The sequence below is a fragment of the Camelus bactrianus genome, chromosome 17 (assembly GCF_048773025.1).
Source record: "Camelus bactrianus isolate YW-2024 breed Bactrian camel chromosome 17, ASM4877302v1, whole genome shotgun sequence".
Lineage (NCBI taxonomy): Eukaryota > Metazoa > Chordata > Mammalia > Artiodactyla > Camelidae > Camelus > Camelus bactrianus.
The window spans coordinates 42,788,924-42,810,573 of record NC_133555.1 but is presented as its reverse complement, the minus strand read 5'-3'; the positions used below and the strand labels follow the sequence as shown (position 1 = coordinate 42,810,573).

The following is a 21,650-nucleotide window of genomic DNA, read 5'->3' as shown; positions in this document are numbered from 1 at the left end:
CCGGTATCCACCGCCAAACCTACCCGACCCTCCCTGTCACAGTCAGAGCTCCCTCCTCTGAACCCCCGGTCACTCATTAAACCAGCCTTTGGCATGAATGCCTGAGACCCTTCGTTCTACACACCCCAGCTGATCGGTACTCCATCTTCAGAGGTGTAAATATTCTCCCTCTCAACTCCACTTAGGCTCTCCAAAGGCAGAGAGCGTGGATTACGCCAACTCCCCTACTCTGTCTACCACATAGAGTAAGCACTCGAGATTTGGGAAACCCATTCCCAACCCTAACATCAAACATGTATATCAAGCCTCAGTCCAGTTTTCCTTGTAAATGATTGAGTGTTACTGCTTTCCACACCGGGACACACCCCATAACAGACCTGAACTAGATGAAACAAGTGACGTGAAAGAAAACACGATCACAGACATTGACTCCAAAGAAATGTGCCAGTGCAGCATTTATGAAGAACAGCTGACACAGGTACCTGCCTCCAGAGTTCTGTGAAAGCATCATTTTAGAGCTGTGCAAAGAACGTGAACATGGAGTCAGAAACCCTCATTCAAATTTGGGTTCATTAAAACCTGGTTCTACCAAGCTCTGAATAGCTGTGTGACCTTGGGATGCTGTATAACCTCTCTGAACCTCAGTTTCCACATTGGCCAAACCTAGTCTCTCACTCCTGCTGGGGGCACCCAGCACGCTGCTTAGCACAGAGCAGGGCACTCAAACTGTGTTTGTTTTCTTCCCTCTCCAACAGAACGGGTCCTGTAACCTTGAATGTCCCCCAAATCCATGTACATGTCAAGGGCAAAGAGGTCACAATGCTAAATACGACACAGCGGGCTGAATTTGTCATTCATGTAGCGATTGAAATAAGAAACCAGTAGGGACAGGATATTAAGAGAAACACTCAGGCAAATCTCAGCAAATGGCTCTTGCGGGGAGATAAACTTCCTGCTCACTGATCCCAGGATTCTCTGACTGCTGTGAGCCAATAAACACAGTATCTGCACCAGGCATTTTGCTGCTATTACCTCTAAATGGCTTTGGCTCCCAGCAACTGTGCCTTCTATCTGCCACCACAATTCAGATGGATTAACATAACCCAATTCCACAATGGTCCCCGCTCCACCTTATTACACTGAAAGGGCTGCCAGAAGGGCTAACCCACCCGCCTTCCTAATCATTTATTATCACTCTGTTCAGGCGGTGATGCATCAAGGTTAAGATCAAGAAAAACAATTAAAAACATACTGCTAACATTAATCTTTTACTCATCTTCTGTAAGCAGAACAAAGGGAGTGTACCTTTTCCTAGTCATTTCTAAACCATAATCCATCTGTCTAATTACAGCACAAGGAAAGACTATGTCTAAGTCAGCATTAACCTTGGAATTCTCGCCTTGGCCCCTAGAATAACACACTAGAAAAAGAAATGGGAGAATTAAACTTAAGGTTACCAGTAGGGAAGGCGGTGGGAAGGAATAAATTGGAAGTTCGAGATTTGTAGATACTAACTAGTATACGTAACATAGATAAACAACAAGTTAATACTGTATAGCACAGGGAACTATATTCAGTATCTTGTAGCGACTTAGGGTGAAAAAGAATATGAAAATGAATATATGTATGTTCACATATGACTGAAGCATTGTGCTGTACACCAGAAATTGACACAGTATTGTAAACTGATTCTACCTCAATAAAAATATATATATACAAGAAATGGGAGAATCACACCCAAATTGCTACAGGACATAAGTCATACATAATCACTCTTTAAGCATTTACAGATTATGAGTTTAATGAAACAGGAGATTGGTGTTTTAAAACATCTGGAAATAGGCAATGAAACAACACGAAAACCCCTGGAAAATAAAAGTCAATGCTTCTAGTGGCATGTAATCCCCCTTCCTCGCAGGGACGCTTCACTTGAAATACTTTTCCTTTTATCAGCCTCCTATTTCTGGGTGTTGTCACCAGACTGATCACTTGTGGCCTCAGTAGGCAGTGCTAAGAGAATTCACTTCCATTCTTCTGTGGCAGATAGAACAGGACTGGCTGAAATCACTTTCCTTTTCACTGAGTAATCATTTATCCTGGGCTTTTTCCAAGGGCTGTTTGAGAACAAACTCATTTTACTCAGATGCAAATAGGAGGCAGGAGAAACATTTGCGAACTTACATTTGCGAACTTACATTTGATTATGCAAACATCCCAAGGAGGGTTTCCTAAACGAATAAAAAATTGGAATGCAGCCTTTCACTAAGCTTTAAAACTGATAGTTATGTAGTTAGGAAGACTGGCCAACATCTATACTGATCAAAACTGGGGCAATTAATAAAGGTAAGGTAATAAAGTGAAATATCGAGCTATTTATTGCCTGCCATTGCTAATGACATTTCAGTCTGTAATTAACACCATCACTACCTCATCTTCTTGATTATCAGCAGGACAACAACCGAGACATCAGAAGCAGTAATTAAAAAGATTTCTTCCCGCTGTCACCTCAGAAGTGCCCCTGCTCTGGCTTGTCTTTTATCTGCTGACCAACTCATGCCAATTTCCCAAGTGCCTCCCAGCATATTGGCACAAGAGCCCCATACGGTCTCAGTAAGGGATGTTTGCTAGTCCTTGTTACAACACATGCCCGACAGACTTTTCCTAAGCTACTCGCTGATTTAAAGATGAAATTTACTGTCCCAGCTGCCTTGAAATTGTGATGCATTTATGTATGGCCTCTGTTGTTTACAAGGATATTCTAAAGTGAACAAGCTTGCATGTCTTTCCTCATTTTTAAAGCTCATCTCTGACCCCCTCAATAATTCTCATCCTCCCTGCCTCAGTTTCCTGCTCACCCTGATCTGGGCCCGCATATATGACCCATCTCACCGTCACATCACAGCTCCCACTTCCTCCTCCACTGGTTTTATTTTGTCTGAAGAACTTTCATGCTCCACGCAAGCCAGAAGGTATTCTCCTTTCTCCCCAGACATCCCAGGTCACCCCAGGACAGAGGACCAATGACCAAAATATGAACTTTTCCTGTTGTCTCTGATTTTGAGCATCCCGCTCAAATGGCAAAACCAGAGGCCCCAATTTCCAGTGTTCTGATGTTCTTATGTTCTATAGGGCAAGGCTTCTCAAATGCTAATCTGCACACACACCACCTGGGACTGTGTTAAAGTGCCAGTCCGAATTCAGTCAGTCCAGATCTAGGGTGGAGCCGAGACTCTGCAGCTCTAATAGGGTCCCAGGTAATGCCAATGCTGCTGGCCCATGGACCACATTTTGAGAAGCAAAGTTAGAGAGAAATTCCCGAGTGTCTTTCTGGGAGTGCTGGTCAACCATATGCAATTTAAAAGTGACCCATACACTGCTTCCTTAAAGCAGTGTTATAACAAATTTTAAAAGTATCTTTATTCCTATAATGAGAATAAGTGATATGTGCTAGGTAATCAAAACATGACATGAACAGTGCAATGAAACACCAAGTCCAGTCATGATTTCCTTGCCAAAGGGTTTTGTTTAAGTACAGCCAACAGAAATGGGGGTGAGCGGTGTGATCTAGAATTTGACCACCCAAAGTGAACCAGTAGCATCAGTATCCACTGGGAGCTTGTTAGAGATGCAGAATTTCAGACCCTGCTCCAGATCTGCAGAGTCAGATTCTACACTGTAACAAGATCCCCAGATGATCTGATGCCCATTCAAGTTTGAGAAGTTTTAGACTGTCTCTTACTTCATCAAACTGGTTAGTAGAACCAAAATAAGCAGACCACGGCGAGAGAGAACAGAAGGTCCTTGAACTAGTATATATATATTTGATTAACCCTGTAAGCGTGACAGCGTGACCCAACCGAATCCAAACTGGGATCCAGGGTTGGCCAGTGGCCTGGTGCTGGGGTTATTTCTCCAGTGCTGGGACCTATTTGCACCTGTTGCCAGATGGGCAGGAAGGGAATGGGCCAAGGAGGAGAAAGGAGGTGTTTTGCATCCAGGCATCATGGGCATCTGGGAGATCAGGCAGAGGGGCAAGGACAAATGAGGGGACAGCCTGGCACATGTGCCCTGCCCTCCAATCCCTGGAGCACAGGGTTAGGGATGGACGCTGAAGGAGCCGTGTATCAAGGACTGTGTGAGGCCCTGGGACCCAGGTGACAAGGGACAACAGAGTAAGCAGAGAAGCAGCCACCTGCCTTCCCCAGCACAGCAGAAGGGGGCAATGTGGGACCCTGGGGACATATTGGCAGCCGGAAGACAGCAAGGGAGGGGGATGTGAGGAGTGACATCACCACTAGAGGAAGAACAAGAGCCCAGATGTACCTGAGCACAGGTGACATCCTCCCCTGGGGACTCCAAGGATGCTGGCTGAGGTCCTGTGAGAGCAGGCAGGGCTGCTGGGACTCCACACTGGGCATTAATATTAACACAGCCTGGTTGGCTCCCAGGGCTGGTGAGGCCTCAGACATTCCAGTGACCACAGTAATAACCTCCTCTCGACCAATGTTCTTCCAGATGAACCCTTCTCCCCTCTCCCAGTGGCTCCTTCGCAGGAAGCCCGGATGCTCCTTTATTTGCCTAAGGCTCCGGGTGTCACTGTTTGCAAAGCCTCCCCTCATGCCACCCTGTCCCTTACGGTGTCCTTCTTTGTGACATGTGATACCGCTTTGCTTTGACTGAGGCTCCCCCTGGGGATGGCTTATCTTTCAGTCTCACTCCCGGGTTTAATGTTTCCTCCCAACACTCCCCAACTCACCCGTGATCTCATCCCTGGGGTATCCTGTCACTCAGTAAAATTCCAAGACGGCACAGCTCCCAGGCCGGGCTGTTGTTTCCCATGACCTGAATTTTTAATCCGAATAGCCTGCTGCAGCTCACAAATTCACAAAAACCTTGGTTTGGGCTGAGTTTTGCTTTTCTCAGTACTGTTCAGGGAGGCTCTGTAGGTGGGTTTATTTGGAAGGGGAGCAAGAAAGTACACCCCACCTTGGGACCAGTCTCCAGCTGACTTGATGCCTACAAGACGTCACATTTTCCTTTTTCTGTCTGGTTATCACACCCCAAGGCCCTCACCGGCCCCCTGGTCTCCACCAGCCTGTGTCATAATTCAAACCTGGGCTGGACAGAGCTTCACCTTGCTCCAGTTCCCTACAGGTGAGGCTGCAGAAATCATTCGAAAAGCAAACTCCTCCATCTTCTTTTTTCTAGAGAGACTGAGCACATCTATCTCATTTTTCTGTGTCTCCGTGCTTTGGTTGGATGGACCACAGATTGATGTAAAGACACTTCGAATATTTGACCCATCCATCAGTGCCTCCCTGCAGACTCTCACCTCTCATTGTCAGATGCTTATCTGTGGTGCAGGCACATAACTCTGCTGTCCATCATCGTAAGGACAGAGGAGGTAAAGAGCCTGTAGGTTCTTTAGAAAGCAGTGTTTAAATGATTTTAACTTCTTGGTAAGACAACCTCCATGTACAATATATAATTAGTACAGCAAGTGAGTAAAACAATTTAAGAGGAAATATTCTCCCCAAATATATAGTTTTCATTCATATTCAGGAGAAATGACACATTTGAAGAACACCGGGGCTGCTTATGGAAAATAATAACAAAGGAACATCACGAATAATTTTGTGCCAATAAATAAGACAACTTAATGAAATGGATGGATTCTACAGAAGATACATATTGCCACAGTTCACGCAAGAAGAAGTAAATAACCTAAGTAGTTCCACTGTGCTATTTATGTGAGGTTTAGATATACCAGACTGAGGATGAACTTTACATAAATATTCAAGACATGGTCATTACATGATCGATTGAATTTACTGGCTAAAAAATTCTCAGAAATTGCTTATGTTGAAATATGCATCCTTTGTAAACAAAAGCAATGCTATGAATACAAACTGAGAAAGATGCAAAGGAGGATTTTAAGGAGACACATGTTAGACGGAAAAGCTGTGTGGCTGAAAATCTTTGCACATTAGAACTGAAAGGGCCAGTAGCCCAACATGCTCAATTTTTAGACATAACTGTACACCAGAGAGGGTAAACAAGTAGCCCAAGGCCACACAGCTATTTTGTAAGAACTGAAGTAATTCTTCCACAGATCCTGAATCCTTTTGAACAATGGCTCAGACATGTTTTGGGGATATCATTTGTAATCATGGAGTAAAAGCAAAGCTCACAGAATCATCCAGAGGAAATGGAGGAGGACTCAGACTCATCAATGGGTGTCAATACCTAAGCAAAGTGGCCTCAGTTTAGCTCTGCCCTAGTTGTTAAGCCAGCCAGCATCCCAACAGGGCAGAAGGAAGTCACCCAGTGTTCCTGCAGCTGGCAGTAAACAACTGAGCTTATCCCTGATATCCCCGTAGACAGGATGATCTAAAAAAAAAAAAAACAACTCACTGAAGTGAATTAAGATTCCAAACAAAGAGTGATTGATGTTGAGGTAAAGCAGATTAAAGTATAAACTTTTCTTCCTTTAGGGAATTAAAACAGGGTTTGCTTTTCCTCTCATTTCAAGGTAGGGAAGTCACAGTGCCAAGACCCTGACTGCACCCAACAGGTACCATAAAGCTCCAGCAGTGGCCCCAGGACCCACCAGGAGTGCCAGAGCCAAGAGGGGCCTCACCTACACCTCTGATGGCAGAGGATCCAGCGGTCCTCACTGCTGGCGGTGCCTACATGGCCATCACCAGTCCCACCTCCCAGGATGGTGGAAAAGACAGTAACAAGATGACAGGCATAAGGGTGCCTGCATATGGCAAGGACGCAGTACCTTGTGGTTAAATCAGATTGACAACAGCAGCACCAAGGCAAGCCAGCTCCTCTATTAAGGAGCCAGTCTCATTTACAGGAAACGGATATAATTGGAGATTGTCATACTAAGTGAAGTAAGCCAGAAAGAGAAAGACAAATATCATAGGATATCACTCATATATGGAATCTAAAAAATAAGACACAAATGAACTTATTTACAAAACAGAAACAGATTCATAGACATAAAAAACAAACTTGCGGTTACCCGGGGAGAAAGGTGGGGTGGAGGTATAAATTGGGAGTTCATGATTTGCAGATACAAACTAGTATGTATAGAACAGATAAACAAGGTCCTACTGTAGAGCACAGGGAACTATATTCAATACCTTGTAATAGCCTATAATGAAAAAGAATATGAAAAGGAATAATATATGTATATACACTGAATCACTATGCTGTACACCAAAAATTGACGCAATATTGCAAACTGGTTATACTTCAATTAAAGAGAAAAAAAGAAGCCAACCTCAGTGTATAGAAACTTAGACGGTTCCCTTAAACAGCCCAAGTGCTTCATTGAGATCTTTTGAGAGCACCATTTACAAATGTTTTAAAGACTGCTGCCTTCAGAGCCTTGACAGAGGTAAACCTTGGCAGCTTCTGGCTTTTCTAGGAGCTGCGGTTAAGCTTCTTCAGGGTTCTTTGCAATGCTATCTCTTGGAATCTTCCAAAATACGTCATTTCAGGGATGGGGATGGAGTCTACTAAATAGATGGGCCTTGCTTGGCAAGATTCCAAACCCCCAGACCTAATGCCAGGCATGTGGTAGACCAGCCATAAACAGTATTGCAGGAAAGAACCCAATGAATCCACAGTCACGTTCATGAAAACAGCCTATGAGTTGAGTTCACAATCATCAGAATGTGCTGGGTGATGAAAACAATCCTGTACTCAGGGTTTTTCATCTGTTTCTGCCCCCAAATCTACCTAAAGCTACTCAGTCATCACAATGCGATAGGGCCAGCACAGTCATGGACATGCAGGGGCCCACCCAGATCCCCTTACCCACCAGCTCTAAGGAATGCTGGCTGTGAAAGGGCCACCACTGCTCAATTCAACCAGGAATGACCTTCTGTTGACTGAAGCCACTCCACCCAGAAGGTTACGTACCCAACTCTACCTTCACAGGGGCAGCCCCTAATCAATGACGGACTGATGGAGAGAGGGAGGGGTACAAAAGACCCCTTACCCCAAGGTGGGACAAGCTCCAGAACTCCCAGCTGGGACCACATCTTTGCTTAGCTGCATCCCCTGCTTACCTTGCTCCACTACCTCCCTTCTCCTGACCGCTCTTCCCCCAAAATCACAGGCACGAGAATCCCTATCTCAGGTTCTGCTTCTAGGGAACATAGATCCACACTGCTGCCCCCAAATTATGAAAGGCCTTTAAAATTTAAAAGAACAAGCATTAAGCATTTTGCACTTTGTGGCATTTTTCCGAATTTGAAGGCATCCCTTCTCTCGTATTTCATTAAAAAACAAAAGGAAATTAATGACCCAGAGATGCCTGGAGCATCTTCAGACTATTTCTTTCACACATATCCTTTTGACCTTTGTTCAGGTCTGCGATGGATCTAATGTCCGAGAGGCCGTCAGTCAATCCATTCTCAATATATATGAACATGCATGTGTCATTGTATGAAGACTCCACCCACTCCGTCTCCCTCACTCACCTGTCTTGCTCCTTCATAGAAACTTACTACTATTGCTGGTACAACATCTATTTGATGCTTTAACCTCTGTCTCCCCAACTCTCTGGCTCTGCAGTGTCTAATACAGTAGCCACCAGCTACACGTGGCTATTTTAAATTTAAATTTAAATTGATTGGGGGGAGGGTATAGCTCAGTGATAGAGTGTGTGCTTAGCATGCACAAGGTCCTGGGTTCAATCCCCAGTACCGCTATTAAAAACTAGTAATAAGTAACTGAACAAATAAATAAGTAAACCTAATTACCTCCTTCCACTCCAAAAAAAAAATAGAAATTAAAAAAAATTTAAATTGACTAAAAATTGCTGTGCCTACCACAGTGGCATATAGTAGACAATAAATATACATTTGGGTGAATGAAAGAATGGTTCTTGGTGATTACCAGTGATTTCCTAATATCTAATTTTGTAACTTTTACACTAAAAGCTGATATTCTCAAGGGTAGGAAAAGAACTGTGAGAACTGTTAAGAAAAAGTTCCCTAAAAAGCTATGAAAGCATATGACTATTACTGTTTGAATTCTTAGCGAATAGTAGTTAATTGTAGGTTAAAAAAACACAATGCCAGCCTCCAGATGGGGACAGCAAGCTAGCCAGAAACTGCTGAGAATTTTGACAGTTACTCAAGGCAGCATGGAAAATACGAAACTTTCCTTTTTTCCCCCTTGAGATGGGCAGATATTCAAACCCCACTCTCGCCTCCCCATAGAATCAAAACCCCTCAAGTACGTTTTTTCCTTTTGTTAACATCCTCAGTAAAGAGCACTTAAAAGCCCACACGTTGTGTTTATGGCCGTGCTAACAAGCTGGGGCAAGATAAAGAGATACCAGGCTGCCTCCTGAACCACCCCTCTCCACCACAACACAACACTCCATTTTCCTTTCTAAGAAAACCCCTTAACAAAGCTTTCTGCTCTGATAAAGAAAGCACAACTAAACACACAGAACCAGGCAGCCACTGCTGTCTTTGCTTTGTAATGTAGACAAAGCAACTGAAAAAACAAACAAATAAGTAACAAACATTCCTGAGAACATGGAAACCTCAGGGGTCTTTCAACTGGGTCTCAGTTTTGTTTCGTTTTGTTTTGTTTTAGTTATTCCCCATTTCTGCTTAATGTGAGTGTGGAGTTGTTTTCCTTTCAGGCCAAAGAACATCTTTGGAAAATACCATCTTCAAAACCAGTAAACCTCTTCAGTTTTACCGTTCTTGTAGAAAATGATCAATTCCTTGAAATTCTAAATTTAATGTTAGTGGCATTAAAGAAAAAGCACTAAAAGTTCCAGCAGCCAGTGCACAAAGAAAAAGGAGCTTCAATCTAGTGTCCTTGGGTTCCTCCTGTTCCTTTTTTCTTTTTAATCTGTCCAGTGATTTTGGTTTTCTTACCTCATTGAGACCCTGACCAGGGCTGTGATGTCCTTTTATTTTGCTTTACATTAACTGTCAGACCTGTCTTTAGTGCCACTGTTGGCATCTTCTGATGTCATCTTTTATTATCCAGATTCGAAATATAAACATGTTATTACTAACAAGTGTCAACTGTTGAAGAGAAGACTATGACATTCAGACTAGTGATGTTTAGGACCAGTCAGAGACACCTACAAGCAAGTTTTAAATTCATGAGAGCTTTATGTCTCAAAGAGAAAACACACAATGAACCCAAGCAGCTCATTTCATGGCATCTGGAAATCTGCGCTTGGACTGTGGGTGGGGGCCAATGACTGTTACCACATGCCCAACTCCTTTGCACACCTTTTCTCTCTATCCCACCTTCTCTCCATCCCTGAATTTATTTCAATTCTAGGATGTATCTATTTGCTTACTCTGACCCCCCTTCCTAGAAAACAGCAATAATCAGTTGGAATATATAATTTTAAAAGTAAGAACATATATAATGTCAACGTGCATAGAATTCCTAGGAATAAGGTTAGCAAAAAATGTCTAAGATCAACGTAAGGAAAACTGCAAAACTGAGACAGGAAATCGAAGATCCATTTAAACACCTCTCCACTCCAGAACGTAAAGTCCTAGTAAGTTAAACGTATCAGTTCTTCCCAACTGGAATCTGTAGGTTTGATGCAGTGTAAGCACTCATGCAATTTTTGAAGACAGACAGGAGGGAAATGAGTAATGAAGGTTGTAAAATACATAAGAGAGCTATAATTACAACATCTTGGTACTTACACAAAAATAGCTGAATTTAAGGAAAAAGAAAACTGCAGCCCCAAAAGAGATACTACTTCACATGGGGATTTAATGTACCATAATAGATCGTTACAAAGTAACTGGGAAGGGAAGAGTAATTTTTACCCAATATTGGAACTACTAGATAATAATTTGGAAATAAGATGCACTTGGATTTTTATTTGACAAGTATATACCAAAATAAAGTCCAGATGAATTAGGTAAAAAGCCAGAGAAAAACATAAATAAATTTTACTTTAATATTAATCAAGCCCCTGAAGAGAGAATAAGTTTGGAAATTAGAGACACTAAAGGAGATCTCAGGTAAAAACAATCTCAAGAGTTCTCATGTATCAGAACAGAATGGAGAAACATAGGATGGATGGACTTAAGTACCGGCATCCGAAGGGGACAGAGCTGATGTTGTGTGTCAGATAGGTAGGTGCCTCAACCAGTGAAGGCCAAGAAACTCAGTGGCTACTGTAATAAAAGTTCTTGCGCATATGAATTTCCATGTGGACCGAGCAGCCTTCCTACATCTCAGGTCCTCCAACATCGCTGCAGTGGTGGGGGACACAATGGCAGTGCCCTGGCTCCCACCTGCTTTCAGGAGAAAGCACTTCCACCCACAGTCCAGTGGCCCCAAGACCCTTTTGGGTTGGACTCTCCCCCAAAGCAGATCCTGGGGCAAGATTTGGGTTTATTGAGGAGGTGATCCTGGGACGTACTAGAGGAGACTGAAGAAATGAGGCAGTACAGCTGTGTGAGTGAGCGGGTTACTGCTGTGGGCAGCCTGGGCAGCGTTCTGCTGGGAAGCTCAGGGCAGAATGGGTAGAGTGTGCCCAGGGGTGGTCCCACCAGGGGGGAGGAACCTGTGATATGTATCCACCCATTCCCCTTCACCAGTGGTTCAGGGCGGCTCGCAGGAGCATTAACTGCCCAGCACTTCTGGCTTTCCCCAAGAATAGGCCAACCATGCCCCTGCAGCCAGAGAAAGCCCCCAAATAGGCTGCAGAGGACTTCAGGGAAAGCGTCAGAACGGGGACTGTGGACAGGGATGGAAAGCATCTGCTAAAGAACAGAAGCACGTGGCTATCTAGAGAGCACCCACTGTCTCGCCACCGATGTAAAGACCCAAGCTCCAGAGGACTCTGGCTGTAGCCAGCCTGAAATCAACACATCTGAACTAAACTGAACAACCAGCTTCATCCAAACCCTTCCTGGAAAGATACTCCGTAAACCGGGGATATTATGGCTGGGAGATCTGCTCTTCCAACCTGCCCTGAGGTCCAAAGATGCTCCTTGAAGGGTGCCCTGGACTAGCTCGTGGGTGTGGAGATGGCTGGTAGGAAACATGCTCCACTATTTAGGGGAATCCCAAAGTGAAAAGACAGGGTGTCTGTCCTGAAGTCATGTGTGTGTGGTCCCTGGAGCTGACTGGTAAGCACTCACTTACAAACCATTTATCAAAAGTTACAAAGAGGTACAGCAGGGAAGGCTACAGGTGTCCCTGGAGGGCCTCGGAGGTGCTTCCATGAAGGTGATGACTATGCAGGGGCCAAGAGACAAGTGGAAGTTTGTCATGCGTGAGGACCAGCAGGGAGAAAGCCACTCTGGGCAGCTTGCTCTCATTACTTCCTCCAGATGGTGTGTTAGGTTAATAATTCACACATACAAATCACACACCCCTATGTTCATAACAGCACCATTCACAATAGCCAAGACATGGAAACAACCTAAATGTCCATTGACAGAGGACTGGATTAAGAAGATGTGGTAAATTTATACAATGGAATACTACTCAGCCATTAAAGAATAAAATAATGCCATTTGCAGCAACATGGATGGATCTGGAGATTATTATACTAAATGAAATAAGCCAGAAAGAGAAATAAAAATACCATATAATATCACTTAAATGTGGAATCTATAAAAGAAGACACAAATGAACTTAGGTACAAAAGAGAAACAGACACACAGACATATAAAACAAACTTATGACTACTAGTGGGTAAAGGGGGTGGGAAGGGATAAATTAGGAGTTTGAGACTGGCAAATACGAACTACTATATATAAAACAGATAAACCAGTTTATGCTATATAGCACAGGAAACTATATTCAATATCTTGTAATAACCTCTAATGAAAAAGAATATGAAAAGGAATATGTGTATGTATATGTATGACTGAAACATTATGCTGTACACCAGAAATTGACACATTGTAAACTAACTATACTTCAGTAAAAAAGAATCCAAAAAAAAATTCATAGACAGAGGAAATAATATATTACATTTTTAATTACTTAAGGGCAAAAACTTTAATGAACACAAGATTTCACTCTAACCACCACAGATGTGTTTTTGGAACATTTTTGTCTGTGTGTCTGTGAGGCCTTGTGCCCTCTGCCCTCCGCTTCCCCAAACTGCAGTTTCCATACTCCTCACATAATTACCTAGAGACCATTTAACTGGCACCGAGTCCGATCTCTCCTCGTAGAATTTTGAAACTCTCTCTACAAAAAACAGAGTGGAAAGTTGATTGCTGGTGCTCTTAAAAACTGAAGGCAGGTAACTAATCTCACAGCCTCTGGGATGATGGCTTCAACTTCAGAACCATTCGCCATCTTCTCTAGTATTTTTCACAATATATAGGAGACAAAGGTACGCTCAATCGGGCAAAACGTTGCCAGAACCCTGACAACAGGACAGAAGGAGCAGGCAAAGCAGAAAGGCTAACAAAGCCACTCAGAATAGTCTAATGAACACTAAGTAAATGTCCTGGAGAGAAAAAAAAAAACACCACAAGATGCAACATTTCCTCAGAAACTGGTTCTAGAGGGCTCAAGCCAGTTAGAAGAGGTGGGGTGGTGAATATGGCTGAACACAGCTTTGGCCTAAAGCTCTTCTGTTCCTCCCGTGGACCCGTGTGGTCCTCCCGCTGGTCGGTGGCTCCATCAACTGCCCGATCCCCGCAACCAAGAGCCAGCCTTGACTCCTCCCCTCCATCTCCAAGTCCTGGGGATCCCACTTCCTAAATGTCTCTCAAAGTGGGCACCTCCTCTCCATTCCCTGAACTACTTCCTGCTTGAACGTCCACCCTCAGCATATTGGACCTGAACCATCTCTGGCCTTCCCACACACCTGGACAAAGTGATGGCTCTAAAGCATCAAGTTGGTCAACTCTCTCCCCCCACACCAGCTAAACTCACCAGTGGGTTTCCACCTGTTTCTCAGATTCTGGGGGAATCCTCAGACATATTCTACAGGGTTCACAAGTTCTCCAAAAATATTTTTTGTTTAACTTTGTGCTTTCACTTTAATGATTATCTCTTTTAAGATTATTAATAGAAAATCAGGAAGGAGGGTATAGCTCAGCGGTACAGCGTGTGCTTAGCATGCATGAGGTCCTGGGTTCAATCCCCAGTAGCTCCATTAATTACAAAAAAAAAAAAAAAAAGAAAGAAAATAAATAGAAACATATTCTGGACCATCCAAACCAACATATTGTGACCAAGTGAGGCCACATAATTCCACTGTCTGTATTCTTGCACTGGTGATGTCATTGGCAAAAAGAAATATTACTATTATTTTAATTATCACAGGTTAAAGAGAAAGCAACAAATCAGACTTAATAAACCCAAAGGAAACTGAGGGGGGAATTAAGCCATCATCCAACTTATGTGTTGTGGCACACAGCATCCCAAACATTATTTTTTAGACCCAGAAACAATGATCTAGTTTTAGCAAAAATGACTTCATCCATCATGTTAAATTCATGCAGTTAATCTGAATTTACTCGATTTGTAGCTGTGTTGACATTTTATTTGTATATTTGTTTTGGTTTTACGGTCATAGGAGAGCTCTAAATATAGAGTTTAGACATATTTAGGGCTATTCCATATTTGAATTGCACCATAATAAAAATAATTCAGGCCACCACTAGACTCTATAAGACTTTTCTTCCTTGAAAGAAATTCACGTTACTTCCATTTGAAAAGCTCTGGCCTTCAGAATGAGGCTTAAGCTACATAACAAGGTATATGTGGGAGAGACAGTGATGTTCTCTAAACTTCCCATCCACACACCCTGCATCGCTTCCCCAGCCCCCTCACTACTGGTTCTGGCCAATGGTCTGTGGCATAACAATGCATCCGTCCCAGACTGAAGCACGGAAAAGCCAGAGATCAGCTCTCCCACAATCTCCTACTGCACTGGTGACTCCATAAACCAATTTTTCCAAATGGTGTGTCTGTAAGATGAGAAAGCTCTGTCAACATGATCCTCCAATGACCTATGAAGGACACACAGTATGAGTGAGAAGTGGCCGTGGTTGGGTTAAGCTACTGAATGATGAAGTTGATTTGTTACTGCAGCAGAGCTTAGCCTATCCTGACTAATACATCTTCACGAACGGAGATCTACTTCCCTGAACCAAGCTCTTCCCATCATATTCTGTGCTCCAAACAATTCTTAAGTTCAGTGACCTGAACACACCAGCCTGTTGCATGACACCTTATCTTTGCGCATGCTGTTCCTTAATCCTAGAAGGCTGTTCTTTATACTCTTCTGCCCTGCTCTCCAGCCTATCACTGTGATTCATCCTTCAAAACCCAGTTCAGATATAATTACCACCAGGACATTCTCCTCCCTTTTCCAACCCTCTTACCCCCATAGCCATTACCCATGAACTCTACAGAGTGCTTATCTTAACACGTAATAATTACAGGTATGCATGCCTGTCCCCACCCCATCCCCATCTACACCGTGGCAGGGTCAGTGGCTTATTCATCTCCACACTGTCAAGACCAGCATGCAGGAGAAGTAGGCAGCATTGGGCTATTTGGCCAGGAAGAGCTTCCTCCAGGGGACTGGTCCTAAGGCACTTGAAGGAAGCTGAGTTAAATCCACTACCTCCCCTTCTTCCAGAGTAAACATCTTATCCAACAGCAGCAAGCCCAGCAAGCTTCAGCTCTCTCTGCCCCAGTCCCAGGCCAGACCTGCCTAGGAAGCCTGAGCCATCCCTATCCTCTCCCCAAACAGTGCTCTTCAGCCCCCATGAAGGACTCAGACTTTACCTGGAGAGGCAGCGGTCCACACTTAAGAACTGAAAAGTTAGTGAGAAAAGCAGAATCTCAGGCTCCACCCAGACTTCTGATTCAGAATCCGCATTTTAGAAAGGTGCCCCAGGTGATTCATATGCGCAATAATCTTTGAGAAGCACTGGCCCAAGACGCCCAAACAGAATCTCTTCATCCTGAAAGGTAACTTTAATAACAACACTTTGTATTTGTAATCATGTCTGCAAAGAGCTTTCCATCACTCAGTCCTCAGAACAATTCCATCATGTCCACTTTATCAATGAGGAGACTGAGGCTCAGGCTGGTTGGTCACCTTGACCACCATCATAGGGCTTTGAAGAGTCAGAGCCAGGATTTGAAGGCAGTTCCGCTGGACTCAAGAGTTCTAACCCACATCACCACACACTACACAGCACCCTGCCATATGCTAAGTTCTGTGGACCCTTAGCCTTCAAGACCAGCTCTGGAGACCTCCATGCCCCATCACACAGCCACCGAACCAGTATTTTCTCTCTGTTCCATCACTTACTTCTGACACCACCATCCCTCCACATACGCCACTGTCCCCAAGACGCTGCCAGATCTCCCTGGGAAGGATTTTATGGACTTGCTCAATAATCATTTCATGAGTCAATGAAAATATTTCCCTCTTGATCATCAAACAACTCTCTGAGGATGGCTGAATACTTATGATTAAGTAAAGAAAGGGGAAAACACTGAGGTTCCCAGAGAAGTTCAATAACTTGCCCCAGGTCACCAGGGAGCCTCAGACGTCTGGGCGTGGAACAGAACTCTGACTCCCAGGACAGATGTCCTCTGCTCCACCCTTCCATTCTCCCTCTTTTGACCTACATTACCAGACAGTTAAAAATATCCTTTCCAAAGAACTCTCCCGCATACTCATCTTCAAAAGGGGCTCTGTTTTACCACCAGATGGGCCAAATTTAGATAGAAACATGAGGTCACCAAATGAAACGGTGAGGAACTCTGGGTATCAGATACAATGGCCCCCTGGATGCAAGAAAAGGAAACATCATCAGGCAAGAGCCTCCGACTAACGCAGCCCATCCAAGCCCCTCACAATGACCTCCCTGTCAGGGCAGAGGCCCCCTGGGAGGTCAGGCTGGCAGAGACGGCCCCCACCCTCCCTGGCCCAGTAGTACCTGTGGTATTGTGGTTCCACTGGCCAAGAAAGCCCTTTCCTTCTCTTTACTGGCTTTAGAGAGAGGCTAAGACATTTAACCAACTCCACATGTAACCAGAGAAAAGCAACACATCTGCCTGCAATATTCGAATACTTCAGAAGACATGGGAGGGAAATTTCCCTTGAACTGGTTAAAAGAGGGATGAGAGAAGCCAAGAGTGAGATCTTGGGACAATGCAGCAACTCTTCATTTTGTTTTGTTTTTCTGAGTACTACGCCCATGCACCGTGCCACCCATTCAGCACAAGTGTGCACTGCCGGAGGCACCCAGATGGGACTGATGGACACTGAACCCCTGCTTGCTAAGCCTGTGCCTGGGCACGGGACTCCATCTGCCAGGAGGCACCGTGTGCGAATTCACACCAAGGCTCTCTGCAGGCTCGCACAGGCAGCCGGGTACCAATGGCACAGCCCTTCTTGGATATCATGGGAGGAAAGAAATGTTAAGTGTGAGAAAGGGTTGGTGTGTTTGTTGGGTCCCCAAGAATCAGACCCTAAGAAAGGAATTCCTAGGAAACTGTTTTATTAGGAAGTATTCCCAGGAAAAAACTGCCTGCTGAGTGAAGTCGTCAGGCCAAAAAGAGAAGCAAGCCCAGCAAAGACCCATGGAAGCCAGTGTGACACCACTCCACAGTGGATTTCTGGAGACAAAATGTGTCCCAGTCAAGGACAAGGGAGCGGGACGATTTACATGCTGGCATCAATCAACCACTGGTTAGGGGCTGCCCCCAGGGAGATGGCAACTTCCAGACACTCCCTGTTCTCAGCTCCTACAGACCAAGCCGACTCCAGCAGGCCCAGGGTCCTCCTCCAACAGACAGGAGGGGCTGGCAGTCGGGAGTGAAAGCACCCAGGGCACCAGTGTGCACGAAGAGGGCAAAGACCTCCGAGGGGACACGGTGTAGCACTGAAGCACCTGTGACAGTCCAGAGTCCAGTAGTCCTTTCTCCCAAAAGCCTGGTCATGATAACGCTGACTCTGCCTCCCACATTCTGAGACCTCACGGGGTTTGCATGCAGGGACTCTTTCCCTTCTCACATTTTTTTAGCTCATCATAAAAGTACACAGTTCAAAGCCCTTTCAAACCTTGATGGAATGAGTTACAGAGCATCTTTCAGAAACCATGTTTAGCCTCTGTTCTTTCTCCAGTGAAGCATTTGTTGGCACCACCCAAAGCAATCTCATGTTAGATTGTTTTGTTTTGTTTTTTGGGGGGAAAGGTAATTAGGTTTATTCATCTGTTTATTTATTTGGTATTTTTTCAGTGGAGGTGCTGGGGATTGAACCCACAACCTTGTGCATGCTAAGTATGCACTCTACCACTGAGCTATACCTCCCCACCTAATATTAAATTGAAATGCTTTTCTGAAGTTGGGCTGCCAGGCAAACACAACATTCTTTTCCTCTTTTTTTTTTTTTTTTTTTGCCTCCTGGGGTCCTAGCTTCTTGTTACCTTGTCCCTTAGGGATGAGTACAATGCTTGGCCACTATTCCAGATGCCCCATTCATTGTGCTGGTGATTGGTAGCTCAATACTAGCCCAGTTGACCACCTCTGTAAGCAGTGACTAACTTGACAGCTCCTAACACAATCATCAAGGCACCTAATGCCAAGACAATCAGAAAGGTAGGACCCAGCTTCAACCTGACAGTTGTTATCTTGGACAATACATCAAGGGGAGGAGAGGAAAGGGGAGGAGAGGGGAGGGGAGGAGAAGGGAAAGGAGGAGAGGGAAAGGAGAGGAGGAAAGGAAAGGGAATGAAGAGGGAGAGGGGTAAGATGGAGGGATGATTAACTGTTGGGGATAAATCACAACTGAGTTCTCTCCTCAACTTCTCATCCTCCCCTCCCAGCAGGTGGCTACTCAGAAAAGGTGTCCCCAGATGCCTCCACCCAGCACTGGGACAGTCTCCTCCCCACCTCACAGCACCTCGCCCCCAGAGCCAGAAACGGAAAGCACTTAAGTGCAGTCCTAGTTGATGGGATAGTTTACAAACTCTTTTTTTTTTTTCTATTAATTCCCAAATGTTTTAGCCTTTTTCCCGATAGTCTTTAGTTCTTTTATATGTTTCTTTATCTAGTTCTAGGGACAGCTTCCTTTCCTTTAGCTGGGTCAGAGAGCTGTGGACACCTGGGTTCAAATCCCAGCTTCACCGGTATCAAGCCATGGGACCTCGGGCAAGCCATGAGTTCTGGGACCTCTGTTTTCTCATCTGATAAATGGGGATAACTCAACCTTCCTGACAGGTCTGTAGACAGGACGAAATGAGGTCAACTCTAGGCAAAGCACCTGAAACGTTGACATCCTCAATAAACGCCGGCTGCCTCGCGGGCGCCTTCCCTCTCCCGAAGCCCCACTGCATTTGGCAGGACGCCCACGTGTTTCCCAGGCAGGCCCGGGGGGGTCAGTGAGGGAGAGGAACCCAGCTTCGGACAGCGTTAACCCCGCGTTTCAGCTGGTGTGAACGCACACGCGAGCGCGAGCGCGCGTACACACACACCCGCGCACACACAACGCGCTCCGGGCACCACCGCGGGGCTGGCACTGCGCATCCCACCGCGCACCCAGCGGGGTCTCGAGGCCGGGCGACAGAACGGCTTCCCACCCCATCCCGCCCCCAGACCCCCGACCCCGGCGGCAGCCGGGACCTGGTGGACGCCGGAGAGCAGGGCACTTACCCGGGGTTGGCCGAGCCGGACAGCCAGGGGCGGGCCGGGCTGGGGGGGGCGGCGGCGGGCTCGGGGCAGGCGCGGCGGCGGGCATGGCGCGGAGGCCGGGGCGCGGGACGCCGGGCGCCAGGCGGGAGCGCGGGGCCGCAGCTCGACGGCGGGGCGGGCGCGGCGCGAACGGCGACGATTCCGCGCCGCCCTCTCTCCTTGTCCCCTCCCGCCGCCCGCCCTGTGCCGCGCCCAGCGACAGCCACCGGCAACGTCTCCGGGGGCGCCCGGCTTAGCAACCGCGCGCCCGCCGCCTCGCTCCCCACGCCCGCCCCGCCGTGCGCTCAGCGCTGGGCCCTGCGGGCGGGGCGGGCTTTGAACTTGAGCCCACACCCTCTTCTTCGACACTGAGCGCCCGAGGTGGCCCTCGGGAACCCCTCTGCAGCCTCGCCTCTCCCCGACCCACCGGGTCCAGCCTTTCCGCGCTGCTTCCCCGCCTGGCGCGCCGTGGAGCCAGGCACGGTAGGGCTTTGAACCTGAGCCTCGCCCACGTTCTCTGTGGGTGGCTGACCAAAGGCGTCCCAGGGACCTCAGCAATCCTCGCAGTTCCGGGCAGTTCAGAAATAAGACATCCCGCACCGCTCTATTCCTCCTACCCGATTCCCACTACTCTCACGCACTGACTCAGGGTCTCGCAGATGCCCTGTATCCTATTTGCTGTCCCCCTCAGCCCAGATTCAGAGACCTGCTCACACTCTGTCCACACCTATGACCTCAAAGACAAACGTCCCTCCAGCCTCGTGTCTTCCTGGTGATACCTAAACGCTGCTCCATGCCCTTTGCATTGTTACACACTTCCCAAGCACACCACACGCCTAATCCTTGTACTTGCAGACCTCCCCCACTCCATGTCTGCAGTCACAATCCCATATTCTCAAATAGTGGCCCCCCAAACCGTGTCTCTTTGGAATATTATTTTTAGCTGGTTATTTTCTAAGAAGCTGCAGACATGGAAAAAACTCTGAAAGCAAGTAGGAGTTACCCTTTCGTAAGAATCATTTACATTTGTAAAAGAAATCTCCGTTTATTAGGTATCTCCCTGACAGTACCTGGAAGAGAAGGACCAAATCGCTAGAAATTCTTATCAACGGAGAAGGCAACCACAAGTCTGCATCACAAACCTACCCTTGTTTACTGTGCTTTTCCTGGTAACCTCAACACCCTCTTTGTCTTTAGCTGAGGATGACATTTAAGATGAGGGCTTCAGCCATTTGGAACGTTACTGTTTCTCTGGGTCTCTCTCATGTAATCATGTTATTAAACTTGTTTTCTTTACTCCTGTTAATCTCCTCGTGTCAATTTAATTCTCAGACCAGCCAGAGGAACATGAAGAACTGAGGAAAGTTTCTTCCTCCCAGTCACCCACCTCTCCACGTGGCCACTGACAAGTTTACAGGAGGGGTCTTTATTTTGCCTTGATCCATCAGGTCACAAGGTGGCCCTGTCTGATGGTGGTGTTCTGTGAAATTTTTCATGTCCAGCAGAACACCAAAGCTGAGCTTGTAGCACCAGGCCTGTTCCCAGATGTCAGGGTCTGTCTTTCTCTTTCTCATACATAACGAGAAGTTTAGAAGAAAGCTGTCTGGCTTCTCGGGGGTGGCCTTAGGACCAGATCTTTTTCCAGCCTTCCACATGGCCACCTTTAACATATTGCCTTTTCTCCTCAAACTCAGAGACTGTTGCCTCAGGGTCACAAAATGGCTACAACAGCCTCATGAAGCCATTGTGTAAAAAGGATCTTCTGCTTCCAGCTGGTTTAATGGTCAGACAACCCAAAGACCACCAAGGACCGTTTTCAGCAATCCAGTTCACCAATAGTGAACAAAATCACAAACCACCTGCCTCCAAGTCACTCCCCTTGTATAAGCAAGCAAGCAAGCATGGTGATAAATGGTGCAGAGAAAATGAAGCAAGCAGAGGGGTGTGGGGAG

General features: G+C 45.9%; 1 protein-coding gene across 1 annotated transcript in view; it reads right to left on the bottom strand.

The window, feature by feature from the left end:
• DCLK3 (doublecortin like kinase 3) overlaps positions 1 to 20,112 on the bottom strand; it is a 49,227-nt gene extending 29,115 nt beyond the window's left edge. Inside the window, exon 1 of the mRNA XM_074345285.1 lies at positions 19,681 to 20,112. Within this exon, the coding sequence (XP_074201386.1) occupies positions 19,681 to 19,765 (85 nt within the window). The 5' untranslated portion in view covers positions 19,766 to 20,112. The remainder of the gene's footprint in view (positions 1 to 19,680) is intronic.
• Between the last annotated feature and the right edge of the window lie 1,538 nt (positions 20,113 to 21,650).